General features: G+C 35.9%; 1 protein-coding gene and 1 pseudogene across 3 annotated transcripts in view; one reads left to right on the top strand and one right to left on the bottom strand.

Annotated features, from left to right (window-relative positions):
• Echdc1 (ethylmalonyl-CoA decarboxylase 1) overlaps positions 1 to 19962 on the bottom strand; it is a 36300-nt gene extending 16338 nt beyond the window's left edge. Inside the window, exons 1-3 of one of the 3 annotated variants that reach the window (XM_026380588.2) lie at positions 19912 to 19962; positions 12801 to 13022; positions 6271 to 6413 (exon numbers count right to left, since the gene is read on the bottom strand). In XM_026380588.2, coding sequence (XP_026236373.2) covers positions 6271 to 6413; positions 12801 to 13020 — 363 coding nt within the window. In that variant the 5' untranslated portion in view covers positions 13021 to 13022; positions 19912 to 19962. The other 2 variants (XM_026380579.2, XM_026380570.2) reach the window with 2 other exon arrangements.
• On the top strand, positions 6507 to 6846 carry LOC113176439 (diphthamide biosynthesis protein 3-like; annotated as a pseudogene).
• Positions 19963 to 20307: the final 345 nt, after the last annotated feature.

Raw genomic sequence — 20307 nt, 5'->3', positions numbered from 1 at the left:
TTATAACCCTTCCCACCCCTCCTCACACACACAACACACACATACTTCCACTTCTATCTTTTATACATATAGGGAAAAAGTCCTGGCTACATTTTCTAAAGAAACAGAAACAACTTTCTGACTACAAAAAAAATAAGAAAGTAGAATTAGAATTCATCTTTTTAGAGATGTTTTCCTACATAACTTATATCAGGCCCACAATAATCTATTTTTTCATTCTATCTTGATAGTATCTTTTGTGAACTAGGTGCAGAGTAATACAACCATTCTAAAGATGACAATGATGTGTATTTATACATATATGTTTGTAAAGGAAAATTTCTAAGCTGATTCTAAGCTGCAGGGCTTGGCTTAAAAAGTAAAAGACTAGGTATTGTTAAAATTCCCCTGCTACCCCCAGAACCTGTAATCCCTGTAGCTGTTAGGACAATACTGGAACTGCCCAGTAAATATTTCCACTGATTCCCTGGTTGTTTAATAGCTAAGGGCTCTGAGTAGCTCGGCACGTAGGCATCCAGGCCCCAAAACCAGTCAGTTTGAATGTGTACCCCGCTTAGAAGTGACCAATCACCCCTGCCCAGCCTGTTCCCGCCAATGAATGTACTAATCATGTCTCAGAGTTGTTGTTCAATTTTCCCGTACCTCATGATGATTTGTTCTGATGTATGCAAAGCTCCCCGCCCTCCCCAAAAAGTGTACTTAAGCTCTGCTTGACCTCCACTCTGGGCTCTGGGCTGCTCTCCCTTCCTGAGTGAGCCTTGAGCCCCAGCATGCTGGTTCAATAAACTCCCTCCTGCCAATTGCATGAAGCCAGTCTCTTGTGTGGTCTCTTTCTCCGACGCTTCGTTGGACCCTTACATGTTTGAGCTTTATCTATATATAAAATCAGATGACTTATTTTCATACATTGCAGGTCACACAGTTAATTACTGATAAAGCTTGGGAAACAATCCATCCCTTCAAATTTCCAGGTTAAAGCTCTCACCATTCCAACACATTACAAATTTAAGTCTAAAAGTGGTGCTGTAATTCCACATCATCTTAAGGATAATAAGGTTTATTACTATCTCAAACTCTTTGAAATAACAATAATAGTCAACTTTTTCGAACACAGGGCTAGTAGCCACTTTATTATATATTATCCTGAATCTTTATAATAGCTCTATAAAATATGTATTATAATCCTCATTTAAAGATTAGGAAAATAAGGACTGGGGTTGTGGCTCAGTGTTAGATCTCTTGCCTAATACACGTGAGACACTGGGTTCAAACTTCAGCACCACATAAAAATAAATAAATAAAATAAAGGTATTGTGTCCATCTACAACTAAAAATTAAAAATTATATTAGGAAAATGGACTTAGAAAGATTAAGTGTTTTGCCCAATTGCTTGGCCAGAAACTGTTAAAACCAGCATTCAAATCCAATTCCATCAAAATCAATGCTCTGGTTTATCAGAAGAGATTTTTCTCTTACATATTTATGCAGATAGGAATAATACACTACATATACTGGTATGAGACTTGTGAAATATCATTAAAACTTAAATACCTACACATAACCCACTATTATTAAATGGATAACCAATACTACTTACTTTTTTCCCCTGCTTTCATTTCCCCCTTCCTTTCACTTCATTTTCTTTCCCTTCCCTTCCCTTTCTTTTCTCTTTTTCTTTTTGTCCTATGGAATGTGGGCTGAATTCAAGAAAAACCAGTTCCTTTGAGAACTGATAATGGAAAATGATTAGGATTCCTACTCTAACAGGTAATTCACAAGCATACTTTTAAAATCGTTAATACTGGTTGAAGTTTACTGTGTGTCAGTTTGCTAGGTGCCTCTGTATACCTTGTCAAACTCCTCATCAGAGATGCTAGAGAGCTTACACTTAAAAAACTCAAAAGTCTTGATGATTTTAATTATAATCTTTGTTCATTACTAATCTTCCTGGCCTTCCTTTTTTTCAGTCCTTCATATTATAGTACCTTAACCTTTAAGAAGCAAAACAAACAGCTACAAAAGGAGTTTAGTTATTTCACCTGACTTCTGGAAAGAGGGTGATGATCTTGAATTTAACCTATCATCTTAGTGTTACCAATTTATATCATTTAAAATCGTATGATAGTCTTCTAGATTACAAAGCAGTATTTTAGTAGACATCTCAAGCCTCCAAAAATCTGTGAGGTAGATTTTACTACTTCCATGGAACTGAGGAATGAAAGGCCAACCTTCTTAATTTTCTCAGTTATGGGCCAAATCTGTACCTAAACCCAAGATTCTAAATTCAGAGCTTTCTTCTTCTGCCATATGAAAGGTTCAATTAACCCAGGAATATGCCATATCAAGGGCCTTGAAAAAAAGAGACTCCCAATACTCTACCATTCTCCAAAACCAGGACTCATTGGAGAAATCACTGATTCTATGCCTGAGGTGGGATAAACACATGATTAACCTGGAGTATCTCACAATACCAGAGGGCAAGGGAGGGAGTACTTGAAAAAAAAAAAAAAACAAGGGGATACCATGGTACCAGCTATGGCCCCCTTCTCCCTCGTGGGAGAAGTCTATGTTACCCTTTTCTAAATAACCCTGCTTCATATGCTTGCCTCAGCATGCTTCTCTAATGTTCAAAGTTCAACATGTGGGAAACTAAGACTTGTCACCAATAACTGGCAATATCACTACCAGGCTCAATTTTGGAGGAAGTTCCTGAAGCCCCTTTCAATCTTGTCTCTTGGGTTTCTGTGCTACACTGGAGCTGAAAAAAAAAACTACATGGGGAACACTAAGCATCCTGAAAGCCAGGAAATGGAACCATTGACATTAAGGGATGTGGTCATTGATTTTTCTGAAGAGGAATGGAAATACCTGTAACCTTTTCAGCAGACTTTATATGGAGATGTGATGTTAGAGATCTATAGATCTATATCTATCTATATCTACTCTTTATTGGTCTGACTTCTAATCAAAACCAAGAATTTTCAGAAGAACAAGAAATAAAATATTTTTTGCAAAACTTGATAAAGAGCAGAAAACACCCATGTGATCATTTAAAAGAGCTTTACAATGATAAATGTGAAAAAGTTTTTAATCCATGCCCAAAATTTATTTATCCAAGCTTTCATAATCAAGAGATAAATTACAGATATAAGTACAGAGTGTCCGGCTGCAATTAAGGATGCACCCCTGGGAAGGGCCTTTTTGACTTTTGTAGGAAGGCAGGTGAGGACCCACATCCCAGGATCCAGGGTTCTAGGCACAAAAATGTCCAGAGCACATTTGCATGTTGGCTCAGCCTTCATACCAGGACCTATGAGTATTTATCAGAAGGCATTTATGGGTAAAAGGGAGCAGTTCAGAGAAGACCAATCCAGTGGGAGTGTCATCTTTGGAAAGAGGCAGTATTAATTATTGTCCTACTTTTTGCTGAGCTCCTTGTAGACCACAAGAAAGCTACTTGTTAATTCTGTCTCCTCAGGAAAGAGCAAGTGCACCAGAAAACTCACAATGATATCTGTGGTGTGAGGTTAGCTAAGCCTTCTGGAGAATTGTCTCCTCAGGAGAAAAAAACAAAAAAACAAAAAACTGGAGATGGCCAGAATATGCAGAACAAATACCCAAGATGGGGAATCACCTAAACTTTGAAAATTTTACCACTTGAATGATCTACATGCCCATTCCAAAAGAATTCTAGACTATATTATTCTCCCTGACAACATAATAGATGTAAATCTTCAGATTACATATGTGAAGAAATAACAGAGAAATCATTTTCACATCATTGTCAGTGTTTATTGGGCACTGAATAGTTCTTTTCTGCTACTGTTTTTGTTTTAACTACCTGCCCCAGGTAGCCCATGTATCAGTCAACTCCACTGGCCTTCTAATCCTTTATGAGACTTATATATGAACATCCTTACCAGGAAAGTTTTGACACAAAGAAAAGTGGGAGTTAAACAAACAAAGGAGGTAAATGTAGTCTATATTGTTTTATGGATGTGCCAAACCAGAAAACAAGTCTCTATAGCCCCATGTGGTAAGAAGCTATATCCTTGAATGCCTTTAGAATATTCTAGTAAGAAATTTATTTTACTTTTTTACAGCAAGTCAGCCTTTCAATGCTGTTGGAATGTGATTTGATCCAATTGTACATTCATTCAACCAAGGGGCAGGGACAGTGTATGTGTATCCTAATGGGCTGCATCAGTGTCACAGGGATCTCATAAGACAATGAATAGATGGAGTTACATAAATATTTATTTGTCCTAATTCTTGAATTTTTATATCAAGATACTTGCTGGAATGATTTCCTTTGAGGCCCACTCTTTGAGATGTAGATTGCCGTCTTCTGTCTCCCTGTTTGCATGACATTTTCATGGGCTTCTCTGTGTCCTTAGAAAGTAGGTTGCTCTAAACATTAAAGCTTCAAATACAATTGATTATACCTGCTGGCATCATTTGCATATTAAGTGAACCAATTAAAATTACCAATAATTTGAAAAGAAAAAAAAAAAAAAAAAAAGATGTTCCAAAAGGAGGCAAGACAGCTGGAGTTGTAGCTTGGTGGCGGACTGCTTGCCTAGCACATGTGAGGCACTAGGTTTGAGCTTTAGCACCACATCAAAATAGATAAAACAAAAGTATATATATAAAAAGGGGAAGTAAGAACTTAGCTGAAAGGGCTCCAAATGGCCAAAGCTGGAACAATCTGAGCAACAGATGAATAATTCACATAAAATGAATATCTATGAGTAGTACTGACATAAATAAATGATTGAATAAATACATGAATAAATGGGGGAAAGACAAATTTTTCCTTAGAGAAGAATTTCAAATAACTGACCCCAGGAGATGGAATTTATTCTCCCTCCTTCCTTGAATATGGACTAAACTTGATGACTTAGTGACTTGCTTTTACCATAGAATATTGAAAGTAACTTTAAAGTACTTTAAAGAAACCAGGCAAATACTATCATGGCCAGATGACCAAGGTTAACATACACACTGAAAACTCATGTTGACAGCATGTTTCCGTAATGGGATGCCATCAAAAGAGAACCTGACCCCTGATCTTCCTCTCAGAAGCTTATAACCTCAATCTAATATGAGAAAAACACCAGACAAATACCAACTGAAACTGGAAAATATGTAACCAGCATTAATCATGAAAAGAAGGAAAGTCTGAGGAACTATCAGAGGAGAGGAATTTAAGGAATCAAAATGACTAAATGTATTATGGTATCCTGGATAGAATTTTAAAGCAGAAAAACTAGTAAAATACAAATAAAGACTGGTATTTCTTTTCTGTCCTTCTTTTATGCCACTTTATTGGATATGTAAAAAGTACTATATATTTAATGTATAAAACTTGATGAGTTTGTAGATAATTAGCCATGAAACTATCTGCACCATCAAGGCTATAGACATACCCATCACCCACGAAAGCTTCTTCCTATCCCCTTTATTGTTATTATTTATGTCTATGTGATAAGAACACTTAACATAAAGAACTACCTTCTTAGAAAATTTTAAGTATACACTATAATACTGTTAAATATAGACACTGTTCTGTAATGTAAGATAGATCTTGAGAACTGATTATCTAATATAAGTGAAACTCCATTTCTCCCCCCTCTCCCCATTCTATTTTCTGCTTTTATGAATTTGGATTCCAGATATAAGATCATACAGTGGATTTTCACTAACAATAAAATACTAATGTTGGTTCATTAGTTGTGACCGACCTAAGTACTACAGTAAATAAGATGTTAAAATCAGGAGAAACTGAGTCCAAGGTACATGGGAACTTTGTATTACATTTGCAACTTCTCTCTAAATTATGAAATTTTCTAAAATTTTAAAATTTGCACAGAAAGAATCAAAAGATCTGAAAAAGAAGGAAACAAAGCAGAATTTGGGGGAAACAAGCAAGAGCAATATTGACAGCAAGAAAGAGAGAATTCCACTCTCCAAAAACACCAACATAACTCAATGCTCATCTAAGCCACAAAGATTGGTAATTTCTGTTAACCAGAATACCCTTTGAAGATATCCTATTGGTAAAACCTTAAGAGCCATTTATTTCCCTTAAATCATTCACCTTATAATTCTTTATAGTTCTACAAAAATCAAAACAAATCTCAAAACCCTCTGACCCTTTGAAAGCTATATAAGAGTACAATAATGCTAATAATCACATAAGTAAAATATAAATATCTTAAACGTCTGGTCGACATACACAACCTAATGCATAATTCACATAACACTTGCCTGTGGAGTTCCTAGGGCTTTCACAGCATTCAGATCAGATCCTGAAGAGAAAGTATTTTTTGCCCCACGGACAATGAGTCCTTTCCCTTCTGTCCAATTTTCCAATTCAATCACTTTCTCCAAAAGTTGTAGCATCATAACACCTGCCAGAGAGGGAAGGGGAAAAATCACAACACATGTAAGAGATTACAAAAACAGAAATAATTCAGAAATAAAAGTGTATCAAGCAAGCCCAGATGACATTCGAGAAGTTAGACCAACAGAGGCGGTGTTGGACCACTGGGGCACCAGCCTTTTGCTAGCCCCAACAACCATGGGGCAGAGTTTTACAAAGAGGTGGAGATCAAGGACTTACAATATGACGAGAACTCCGAAATGTATTTCTACACCTGCCTGTGTGGGGATAACTTTTCTATCACCAAGGAAGATTTGGAGAATGGGGAAGATGTGGCAATATGTCCTAGCTGGTCTCTCATAAGAAAGTGATTCAAGACAAAGATCAATTTAATGTGTGGAGAAACAGCCCCAGCACCTTCAACTAACAAAAAATTACTTAAATGCTTAAGAAATCTTTAGGAATCCACATCCTGAACAGTTGAGAATGAGCCCAGATGGAAATATCAAATGCAGAGTAACTGATTTTTTCATGGGGACAGCTGTTTCGTCGTTTGCCATTCTGTTAGCCCCTGGGTCTTTTCACCAACTGCTGAATTCATCTTCAAATACAAAAGTCAGCCCAAGACATGTCATACCCGGATTTCATGTTTAGAACATTGAATTGGAAACATTCTTAATTATCCACCTGAATTTAAAGGAAGATAATTTTAAATCAGTGCTTTCTTTCCTTTCCCTTAGTTATCATTTTTATACCTTAAACCTAATTCAGTGTCTGATTTAACAGCATCATCTACCTCAGTCATTAGGATTTATTAAAAAGAGATTATATTTTTAATTAGTTACTAAGATGGTTAAAATTAGCTTTCTTTGAAATTTGACATCAGCTTATTATATTAACTTAAATAAAAATCCACTGCTTCATCAGTACTGCACTTCTGGTTCCATCACAAAGACAGTCTCCATTATTAGAACGTTCAGGTTCTGTTCAGCATGTCATTTCTGTTACACTTCATGGACAGAGTTCTATTGTGGTATTAAAGAGGAAAAGATGGACTATATTTTCTCCATTGCTACAGGTAAGTGAATAAGGAAGAAAAGTCTAAAGTGAAATGGTCAAAGAAGTGGAGATTCCTTATGATCTTTAAAAACCATCACTAGATTAAAAAAAAAAACAGAAACAAAAAAAAAAAACAAGCCAACTTAGTAAATGAATGCTTTAATTATTTTACCAGATCAAAGAAAATATTTTTGTGTCTAGATTTTTGTTTATTTTCTGATAAAACCAATGAAATTGCATTTCATAGAGGGGTTAATACCAAATCTATATGGCTGGTGCCAGTGCTTTTAGCCTATCACAGTATTGTGTCCCTACTCCTAAAAAGCCAAGTATCTACAATAGAGAATGAACTTGAAAATGGGAGGCCTGTTCTGAATAAATATATCCATGTGGACACATCTAATAAGCCTCTATAGCATGCAACCAAACCAAACATGAACTTCTACCAGAGAAATGTTGCCAGGGAGAAGGAGAAATATATGAAGATAGACTATTAGTCTTCCTTTGCTAGAGTGCTGAGAGTAGAAAGAAATTATAATCACAAGAAAATTGGAAAATTTCCATTACAAACACAACTTTGCTGTGTGTATGAAAATGTACTGATATCTGACAAGTTATTTTGGGTATGGCTCCTGCAATTAGAAAAGCCTGCTATAGTATGAATGTTCTATACTAATCGATAAATAAACTACACTCCTTTGAAGTTTAAATTAAAACAAGTGGACTTTTTCTTTTTTAAACCTGGCAGCAGCATGGCTATATGCAGCCATTAGGCTGAGACATAATAAATCAAAAATTATATGCTAGCTGTACTTGGTACATTATATGGAATATTCATGACAAGATGAAATCTCACTGCTGTTTAGGAACACTGTCAGCCCAGAAATAATCCACACTACTTTGAAAAGGAAAGTGACTGCTCAGATGAACAGAGTAGGGTACAGGTTGACTCTGGTGGGCAGTAACCTGCAAAGAGAAATGAACTATCTCAAGCTCACTGTAGATGGTGCTAACATATACACTCTCTTTGCTGTTGATGAAAAGTTGCCCAAGTTCAAACATCCCAGGAGAAAAGAAATACAACAGTCAGTGACTGTTGATAATGTTGCAATAATAGGAATGTTGGTTTTTTGGTTTTTGTTTTCTTTTGTGGTGCTGGGGATTGAACCCACAGGGACTTGTGCATGCAAGGAAAACACTCTACCAATTGAGCTATATCCCCAGACCTAATGATTGTGTTTTAAATCAACTGTGTTGCTTAAGTTTTAGAACTACAATATAACATACCAGGAATGAATCCTAAAGTAATCAGAAAGTAAAATCAAGGTTTTCAGGTATGATTGGAGTTCTAAGTGATGCTTGTGCCTTATTTACTCCCATAGACATTTGTGGAACACCTCTGTGCTTTACGCCAATCTAACCCAATTTAACCCAATCTCTGTCTAATTAGCTCTGGAGTCTGAGGCCAGGCCAGTGGATCCCTCATTGTACAGGTATAGGAAATAGGGTCAATTTCTAGCTACAAGTTCTCATTCAGTTGTGGGACGTTGCCAGAACGGATAGGGCAAGTGAAACCGTTATAAACTGAACAGTCTGAATCATGAATTACAGGGAATAGAATTTCCAATTTTCATCAACAATGTTACCAAACTTTGGGTTTGAAAATTAAGTCAGCTATTTAAAGGATTTTGCATATCCTTGACAGATTAAGAAACATTTTTCTTAGATAGCACCAAACATTTTTTATAACTGTACATATTTATTATAAATTAATTTAGTATAAACTGTATTGTCATGCTAAATAAAATCTTGATAATTAAAAAAATGTCAAGCAAGACTTTTAGTTCATGTATTTTACAAATATTTACTGAATGTCTATCAAATGCCTATTTGTGCTGGTACAACAGAGTACATAAGAGGACCTATGAGTCTCTGCTTTAAAGACACAAATTTTTTAGTTTATCTATCTCTACCTCAAGAATTCATACAAATAGCTGGGAGTGATGGAGCATACCTGTAATCCCTGTGGCTGGGGAGATTGAGGCAGGAGGATCGTGAGTTCAAAGCTAGCCTCAGCATCTTACCAAGGCCCTAAGTAACTCAGCAAGACCCTGTCTCAAAATAAAATATAAAAAGGGCTGGGTATGTGGCTCAGTGATTAAGGGGCCCTGGGCTCAATCCCTGGTACCAAAAGAATTCATACAAATATATATTTAAGTAGGAAAGTTAAATTTATCATACATGTCCCAGGAGTAGGAACTGGAATGTACAATTTGAGATTGAGAAAAACTTACTTCTTAGGGTAAACATAAAAATATAGAGATAACTTCACAGCAAATGCATAAGTGTCCCAACTGATAATCTTAACAAACGTTATAATATATGACTATGAGACCTTGTGACAATCCAAACATATGGTATACTAGAATAAAGTGAAATTCCTACTCTGTTCATACCAGTAGGAGTATAACAAGATGCCAGTTGAGGAAAGTTCAGGAAGTAAATATCTTATTCCATGGTTGATGAACTGTGCTTTTACAAACCCAAGGTAAACTACAGATACGCTTCACAGGCCTTCCAACCATGAAATCTATGAATTATTGATTAGATATTTCAAAATTCTATTCGAGCATCTTTATAATAAATTTAAAACAGAAAAAGAAACTTTAAAGATTTAATCAGTGAATTTTAAATGTGCTTATCTTTGGTAATCTTCCAAGTTTATTAAGTCTGTAATGTTTTCAACATAATTAATTTTATTTTCCTTTGCCTAGAAAACTGCAAAGTAGAAGCAATGTAAAAACCACAACAAAGGGTTAAAATGCCAAGTTTCCAGAAAAATTTTTATAGCTCATATTAAACTACATACATTTAATTTTGGAATATAAAATCCCTAAAGTCAGAGCTATTATTTTCTTTACCATTTTTTGAAGTAGCCAGTAGCAAGGTGGTTCTACAACAAATGTTAAATCAATGTTTGGACTTAGAAAATCGAGTAATGTAGCTATGCTCTCTAGTCACTAATTATGGCACATTTAGAACTATAACCCTTCCCAAGAAAGTCCTAGGTGCTTTAGAAGTAGAGCTCTTGCTCTCAAATGATTTCCAGTTTAGCAGGGGAAGTAAAAGACCTACATGTTTAAGATAAGAATAAATCTATATAGGCAAATATGGATCTCAAATTGTCTAAGATATTTAAGTGTCTACAAATAATTATGTTGGCCTTGAGTCTAACAATATCTATACAATAGTTAATCTTAAATTCATTTTTTTGACTTTATGAAATAAAGTATCTGGATGAATGATTCTCACTCATCCTTTCCCAATGAACCTAATTAAACATCATTACTCAAATCAAAGCAGCTCTGTTTTTACTAAATTGATACATTATGCATTAAATTAGTGTTTCCTATAGAACAAAAGATTATTTGTAACTATTCAGTAGCAAATTAAAACCATTAATATAATTTAATCCTCTAGAGCATTCTTGACTTTCTAATTTTATTTTTCCTGGGCTAATATCAAATTTGGATTTTATTCCTTAAAGCTAACTGAAAGTATGGAACTATAGCATCTAATAAAGTAATGATGAAGCACATGTAGCTATTGAGAACTTGAAATGTGGCTAAACTGAGAAGTACAGTGAGTTTAAGTCCATCTTTTGAAGACTTAGTAAGAAAATTTCTCATTAATGTATCAGTTACTTATTGAAATAATATTTTAGATATGCTGAGTTAAATTAAAGGTATTATTTTTAAAATCAATTTTATCTGTTTCTCTTTTGATTTTTTTTTAATGATGACTACTAGACTATTTAAAATTACACATGCAGATCACATTTGGGTTTTGTATTATATTTTATTGGTCAGCACTGACCTAGAAAAATATCTCTGGCCAGGTGTGGTGGCGCACATCTGTAATCCCAACTGAGGCTGGAGGATTTTGAGTTCAAAGTCAGCCTCAACAACTTAGTGAGGCCCTAAATAACTCAGTGAGACCCTGTCTCTAAATAAAATACAAAAAAGGGCTGGGGATGTGGTTTAGTGGTTAAGTACTCCTGGATTCAATCCCAAGTAGCAAAAAAAAAAAAAAGAAAAGAAAAACACCTCTGAATTCTGATAAGCAGAGAGAAAAGTTGTGAGTTATAAAGACTCACTACTGGTATTTACAAAGTTTACAACTTACTCAATTATATCTGCAGTTATAATGATAATTATATATAGACACATAAAATTACTGAGATATTTTTGAGTCCAATATTCAAGTGCTACTAAAGAATAGAATCTATTCTGCCCCGTGCAGTGCATAACTGACAAGTAGATTACAAAATCACCTTAAAACATAATGTGTGGTCAAGAAGGCTATTCGATACCTCTTATATAACATGATGGTAGCGTGATTCAAATTTGAGCTTTAGTAAAAATTACCACGTTCTGGTCTCCATGTCTCTTAAATATAAAATTATTATATGCTCAGAATTTTGACTAATAGGTAAAAGTTATTCATCAGAATCCAAGAGTTAGGCAAGAGTCAACAGATAGGCCAGTGCAGTGTTTCAATTGGAGAAAAAATGAGTTCTAATACTCACTAGTTTGGTAAATGCTACAGAACAATAACTTATTATAGTGTTAATAATCATTATATGCAACATATATAAAACTATTTTATTATATATAGTTTAATATATATAAATAATACATTTATAACAAATAACATTATGTATTTATAAGAAATAACATTTTATATCTCAAAATAATTTTAAGAGGAGTTTGAAGGTCTCAACACAAGAAAATGATACTCTAATTTTAACATTATATATTAAATATATGTATCAAATTATCACACTGTACTACATATATATGACAATTAAAAATTTTAAAAGACAATTTTTAAAAGGAGTGCCTTTTTTTCTAAACTGAACACTTTGTAGGCAAGGGAGGCAAATAAACAATGACAGTCATCTCAATTCATTAAAAAAAATGTAAGCAAAATTTTTTTTTCATTTATGGGTTTTTCTATTCAGTTTCAGTAAATCTTTGAAACTTTCTCTTTCTTGTTTCTCAGTGGCATTAGCTGAAAACAAAGTTTTTATATAGTTAATATAATTATGGAAAAAATAAGACTGATTTAACAGTGTCCTTTTTATCAATATCTGTGTTCACAATTCTTTTTAAAACATTAAGATACCATTTTAACATTAGTAAAAATGTTCCCGGTTCATGTAACAGAGTTTCATTTGGTTGCATGCATTCTACAAAGAGCACCAAGATTTTGAAGATTCAGTCACAAGACAAAGACAAAATATGTGATAGCACGTAAGATTAAGTGTCATTCTTTATTTTAGAAAAGATGATACCTGAGAAAGCATTCATTTTACTGGGATTGTTCAGAGTAAGAATGCCAATGCCATTGTCTTCCTTCTGAAGGTCAATGGATCCACCAGGAAACTGCTGCAATGTCTTTTTTACTTCTTCTTCATAGAAGCCATGAGAAGTATTATAAAGTGATACTCCCACTTGATGTAGTAGTTTTGTCCTTGCAGACAAGGATGTTGCATTCAAAAGACTTTTTGCCATTTCTGAAAAAACAGAGATAAGTATATAGGTGTCCAGATTAACAGACTCAATTTTCTACTATTATGTGTTAATCAGCCACAGGCATAATATTGAATTGAGAATATATCCCTGCTTTTAAAAGTACTTTTCAGGACAGGAGCAGTGGCACATGCCTGTAATCCGAGCAGCTCGGAGAGCTGAGGCAGGAGGATGGTGAATTCAAAGCCAGCCTCAGCAAAAACAAGTGAAGCCTTGTCTCTAAACACAAAATAGGACTGGGAATGTTGCTCAGTGGTCAAGTGCCCTTGAGTTCAAACCCTGGTATCAAAACAAAACAAAACAGTATTCTTTCAGCTGGGCACAGCAGCATGCACCTTTAGTCCCAACTACTCAGGAGACTGAGGCAGGAAGATTGCTTGAACCCAGAAGTTTGAGACCAGTCTTAGGAACATAGGGAGACCCCACCTCTTAAAAATGAAAAATAAACAAAAAAAAAAAAAAGGAAAGAAAGAAAAGTTCTCCTAAGTACTTATTTTTTCTTTCTTTCCTTCTCAAATCAAATAATTCACAAAGCATATCATTTCAGTGTATCAAGGAGAATGACATAATTACAATGCATTTATTGGGACCTAATAAAACTAAAAAGGCTTAGAAAAAATGTTGCTTTTCTCTACTTAGTTAAATGTCCTGTCTCCAGGTAGTCTTTCTCATCACAGTAGTTTTTCATTTTCCGACCCTTAACTTTTTCAAAATCTAATTCAGTCCAAATATCCCCTTGGAAACAGAATGCTACGAGAGCAACTGCACCCTAAGAGAAATTTTATTCTTAGTATTATCCTTCCCTTTGCCATGCTTTCATACAGAAAGCTGGAAAGGATCATAAGGAAAATGGGGAAGAACAGGAATGTGTATGTGGATTTTGTGTTCCCCATGGTTCTATTCTCTTTTCTTCTTATTTTATACATATATCCTCAATAATCTCATCTTTGCTCCTAGGCTTTTTTTGCCCTATGTAAATCAACTTTTTTTTGCCTAACGAAAATCAAAACATTTTTGTTAATATAAAACATATATTCAGAAAAGTATACAAAACATAAGACACAGCTCAATAATTTTTCACTAGTTGAAAATATCCTAGTTAATAGCACTCAAATCAAGAAATAGAATATAACTTGAACGTCAAGAGGTCCTTTGTGCCACCTTGCACTCAGAATGCCTCAAATAAGGATGATAAAAACTACCCCAAGGTTAGTTTGCATACTTTTTAACTTTACATGAATTGAAAAGCATATATTCTTTTGTGTCTGGTTTCAACTTTCTATTTCTGAATCCATTGGTAATATTATGTACAATTAGAGACTAAATAGTCGATCATCATTATTCCTGCATTCTATTACATGAATGTACCACAACTTACCTATTCTATGTTAACAGACTTTTGAGGTGTTTCCAGTTTTTAGCATTACAAAGAGTTGCTATAAACAACTTTGATGTCTACTGGCCACTATATATACATTTCTGATAGATAAATATCTAAGAATAGAATTATTGGGTTGGTATGCCACAGCTCATCTTATCCTGATTGTTAAATATTGAAGAATTTTCAAAGTTAACTTTTTAGACCATTGGTAGTTCCAACTATTAACAAGCACTAGCATGCGCATGCACATGCGGAGGAGCGCGCTCTCTCTCTCTCACATACACACATACACACACACACACACACACACACACACACACAGAGAGCCAACTGACTGGTAGACCACCAATCATAATGCATGTATTCTTTTCATTTGCTCAACTTTAGAAAATACTGTCTGCATTTTCTGAAATGATTGTACCAATGTACATTCCCATAAATGTTAAATTTCCTCCACAATCTTGTTAGCACTTGCTATTGTCTTTCTCTCCCCACCCCCACCCTTCCATTTTAAAAAGCAAATATCAATTTATCAAATAATCTGTAAAACCTGAAGTACTCCTTCAAATCACTCCAAAGCTACCTATAATCAAGTCTTCTGAGCATTCTAAACATATTTTATACACAGGCTATCTTATTATGCATTAATTATTAAATAGTTATTATAAAATTTTAAAAATCTATGGTTATGAATTTCAGATTATATTACATTTAGTCACAAATAAGATAACCTAAATGTAGAAAATGAAGAAAAACAAGTGTTTTAGTCACCTAACAGGTGCTTAAAGTTAGGTTTCAGAGTGTGGATGTGTTCTATTTCCTAACCTAAATAATGGATACAAAGTTAATTACTTTGTCGTTGTTCTTTACATTCTTCTTATATATTTTACATTCTCTGTATGCTACATATACTTCTCAGTAAACTTTTTAACAAACCCTTAAGAATATACAGGTAATGTTTCCCAAACTTTCAAATTTACAATTTTGAAGACAGTTTCTTAAGTACTCTATTTCATTTCATAGTAGAAATCTGGTAAGGAACACAAATGTTACATTGGAGCCACTGATAATACAGTGTGAAGTCTTTGTCAGGTCTAGCAAGTAAGCAAAAGTCCTTATTAAAGGACTTTGTGTGTCTCTTACAAATGAACAATCAAAAAAAAAAAGTTTTAGAACTGACACAAATGATAGCTCTGTTGTGTGTGTGTGTGCGTGCACGTGTGTGTGTGTGTGTGTGTTTTACTGGGGATTTAACCCAGCGGTGCTTTATCACCGAACTACATCCCAGGTCTCCTTTTTTATTTTTATTTTTTAATTTTGAGACAGGGTCTCTGATAAATTGCCAAGGCTAGCCTTGAACTCACAATCCTCCTGCTTCAGCTTCCCAAGTAGCTGGGATTACAGGCTTGCACCACTGTCCATGGTAATGATAATATTTTGAAGGTGAGTTCCTGAGTCCATTAAATTAAATTTTTAAAGAGAGACTATGCCTTATTCATAACTCTTAGCATATAATTTTAAATTCAATATTTGTGGAACTAAAAGACACATAATGCGGTTCCAAAAGAATTACAAAATAGAAAAAATAATTTATTGTTGGGTTTCTAATAAATGCAAGTTCAAAGTGTGTAGGGCTTGATATTTGACCAAATTCTCTTCTTCATTGGCCTCTGGTCAGCTAGCCACCACTCTTCCAATCAGCTATGGAATCTCTGTTTCCTTTCAGAAAAGGAGGGCAAGAGCTCTTTGTTTGTTTTAATCAAGTTTATAAAAAGTTTGCACACAATATGATCTCTATTGAATCATTAATCAAAACATGGCCACTTTAAAGAAATTAGCTTATTAAGAGACAATCTAAACGTACTCTGCGTATCTATAATGTCCATTCTATATACTTTATAAGGAAGGGTCTATTAGTATATTCTTCCTACTTTAACTATTTGCCTAGATATCTCACAAAGTTGTTGGATAGTATGGGCCATCCTGATACATTCTTTGTAATTTTCTTAGAATGACAGGCAGTATACCTAGTAGATACTAAGGTAAATATCTAATAATTATTGTTAGCACACTTAAATGAGAAACCAGTATCCTTATTCTTATTCCCCCTTCCAGAGGCACATAATAGTTTTGAGCATTCTATAAGAGTCAACAAAGGGAACTGCTTCCACTGGTACTCCTGTTTTGGATTCACTGTGATCTGCTCTCCCATTATGTCTTTACTGGTTGGTCTCTACATGTCACCTCCATCCCTGCAGAACCCCCAGACCCTTGTGGAAAAGGAACCTGGGGTTGCTTTCAGTCTAGGGAATGTCCCTTCCTAAGAAAGCAACATAGAGTAGGGCTCAGGGTTCCTTAGGGCTCCTTCTAAGTCTAGAGAAAATATATTCTCAAGATCAGTAAATAGCTCAGCTCACACAGCAGCCAAGTGTATATACTCAGAGCCGAATTTGCTTTTGTATGGACTGTGTGTGCTCTCTGCATGTTTTATCCCCAGGGACAATCAAATATAGAGGCAACTCAATGCATTAAATTAATTTGGAGCAGAAGTCCTGATTCTCTCCACACCAATCATGACTTCATATAAAAATGCTAGAGAAACTTGATATGGATTATACAACATTAAATAAATTTGCCTGTGTTTTTTATAATGCACTATATAGGAAAAAGAATAAAGAGTCAAAACTAAAAAATACAAAGGAGTAAAGGCTTATAAAATCATTAGCATGTAGGATAACAGAAACAGCAAGCAATATGTTTTCTGCTCTCATTTGTAAGAAGTCTGTCTGCTACCTTGATACACTGTCCCTTCCTCCAGCAGCCAAGAACATTAGTGCAATTAGTATGAATATCATCAGATCCCTGTCCCCTAATCTTTAAATCATTAAACATTTAAATACTTATGCAATATTGTTATATGTAAATAGTAATATTGCCTCATTAAAGATCTGTGATCTCTGAAATGCTGACTTCTTACAGGAAACCTTATATTAAGCCATGTAACATTTTCTCTATTAATTCCATATTTTTCTCTCTCCTCATTCTGTACTCCTTGCACTACCGTCCCTTCTTTTTCTTTTCCTCCTCTCAGATTCCCTTCCTTGTCTGTACAAGAATAGTACCAGAAAAAATCTCAATGACACTGTTTAAACCTACCAGATTAGCTGACTCAAAGTTTAGGCAGCCAAGTCTAAAAATCTGCTAAGAGCCTATTTTGTATACTTCAATTCCAATTCTAAATTCAGAGTCTAAAATACACAGCAGGTCAATGCTGAGGAGAAAACAAGGTGTTAGTCACTAGTCAACTATTATAGTATCTGAAAATATAAGTAAATACAGTTTAAGATTCAAGTTCTGTGTAAGCAAGTAGTTTAATAATCTATACTTGGTTTACTCCCTAAATCACAAGGCAACAAAAAGGTATTGAAGCATTTACAATGTTATAAATTTTCTTCAATGTAAAAAGTTTAAAATCTGTCTTGTAGGATCACTTGCTGCCCCATCAGAATGCCAATTCAGTCTTACTGCCAAGCCTCTAGAAAGGGGTGAGAGAGAAGACCTTCTGACACCCCCCCCCACCCCTGGGGGGGGGGGGAATTAAAGGTTTTGCTCTCCAATTTGTTTTCAAGTTCTACAAAGGTGATCAAATATTCCCTGGTCACGCCCTACCCCCAAAGGGAATACACTAGTTGTTTTATTAAAAGTACTTACCTATTTCACCATTATGTTAGAATCATTAACAGAAAACTAACACAAATCATACTTAAGAAAACAATCTAAGGCAGGTAGTGAACAAGCAAAAAACCAGAAGTATTCGAGATTAGACTGTCAATATGCTGCCTGTTTGTCAAGGTTTCAATTTGATGTTAGGATATTATCATATAAACTTACCTTTCAAGTTTCAATTACAGGCCATCCAAACCCTCTCCTTCTCACAACCACAATAAAAAAGTTTCAGTTCCTCAAATCCTTCAGGTTTTTCATCATTCCAAACTTTGGTATCCGTGATCTCTGTGACACATTTTTCTTCCTTAGAGTAACTCCAAGTCATCTCCTCTAACACCCTAGACTACACTCACCTCTATTTTCCTTATCAAATCCTTCATTCATTGACTCCCCTACTTCCTTAATCAAACTGTTCCACTACATTTAGCTGCATGAGGACAATTGCCATGTCTAGAAAAATGCCTGGCAAACAGTAATTACCAATAATATTCTTAAGACTGAATTTCAGGGGCTGGGGATGTGGCTCCAGCGGTAGCGCGCTCGCCTGGAATGCTTGCGGCCCGGGTTGATCCTCAGCACCACATACAAAACAAAGATGTTGTGTCTGCCCATAACTAAAAAATAAATATTAAAATTCTCTCCCCCCCCCCAAAAAAAAAAGACTGAATTTCATACATAGGGCTAAGAAACTGGCCACAACCAACAGTCCATCTGTCCAATTAACTATTCTCATAACTCACCTTGTTTCAATTCCATGCGTCTTCCAAGGCTGATTTTCCTTACTGGAATGCTGATCACACTCTGTCTGTGCCCCAACCAATTATTATATACTTGTCTTTCATCCAATAAGTTGTCAAGAAAAGATCAGATGTTGTATCACCATATCCCTCCCTCCCTCCGTCCGTCAGAAGATATATTAATAACCCCTCAGCTTATCTCAAGAGAGTACAAGGTCTTCAAAAGGAGTCTCTACTAACCCTGTCCGTGTCCATTTATCTCTACAAACTGGAGCACCTAGAATAATGGCTGGTATACACTGAACTCCTTGATGGGGAATGTGGGAGTGCTGATTTGGATATTCTCTCAGTCCTCATCAGTCTTTTCAATCATAATTTACCTATGGGTTCAATCTACATTTGTGGCCCCTCTACGTGTGTACTGCCTTTTAATTATTGCGGCACATACACAAAAATTCTAGAATAAAGGCAGTTAAGCCAGACTGAATACAACAGAAAGAGACAAACAAGTACGGAGATCCCAGAGACCATTACCTAATTAACCCAAGGCCTTGGAAGTCTTTAGAAATCAAATAAGTGCTTTGAAATTAGGCCTTCTTATCCCCTTGAAAATGTTAAAAGCCCCCACTTCCCCTGGAAAGTTTTCCGGCGCCTCCAACACTCGGAAGGTCAGTGGGCGGCGCAAGCCACTGCTTTCCCACGCCCAGCAGGGGGCAGTGGGCCTGCTCGGCCGCCTGGCGAGGACCCGGCAGCGGAGCCCCTCTGTTCTCCGTGTGAGACTCGCTGGGCTGCGCGCTAGCATCCACTCCACAGCCACATTGTGGGATTGTCTTCCGGATGACGCTAAGGTTACCGCCAGCTCCTACGAATACAGAGCCCGAAAGGGAGGGGAAATTCTCCTTCCGCTTCCCCACGACCCCCTTCAGCTCTCTTCCGCGCTACCTTTCGGAGTCTTTTTCCTGCTTCCGCTAGAGCCTCTTCCGCTCTCCGGTGCCCAAACTCTGTTCCCCCGCGATTCCTTTCGCTCACCCAGGTCCCCTTTCGGTCCGTGGCATTCTTATTCAGACCCCGGCAGGTGGCCGCGACCCCGGAAGTTCCGCCCCCGCTCCCTCCAGAAGTCCCTTTCCCGGGACGACGTCGCAGTTTTGCGCTCTTCCCGGTGTCGCGAGAAAGCGTAGTATGGTGGACTCCTGTTGGGCCAGCTTCTCAAGATCGATTCTGCCATCCTGGGTTTATTCCGGGAAAGGGAAGCTGCTACAACCAGCTAGTTTCCAACGTTCTGCAGTAAACGTGGCTTCAGATGAAGAGAAGAAAACCAGTTTAAGGGAATCGCGAAAGGGGTGGGGAGAGGTACCGAAAGACACCCTATGTAATATATCAGAGTTATTGAGGGATAAATGGATATTTTATCGTTTTTTAAAAAAT

Source organism: Urocitellus parryii, chromosome 8 (genome assembly GCF_045843805.1).
Source record: "Urocitellus parryii isolate mUroPar1 chromosome 8, mUroPar1.hap1, whole genome shotgun sequence".
Classification (NCBI taxonomy): domain Eukaryota; kingdom Metazoa; phylum Chordata; class Mammalia; order Rodentia; family Sciuridae; genus Urocitellus; species Urocitellus parryii.
The sequence above is the reverse complement of the archived record's forward strand: the minus strand, read 5'-3'. Positions and strand labels throughout refer to the sequence as shown.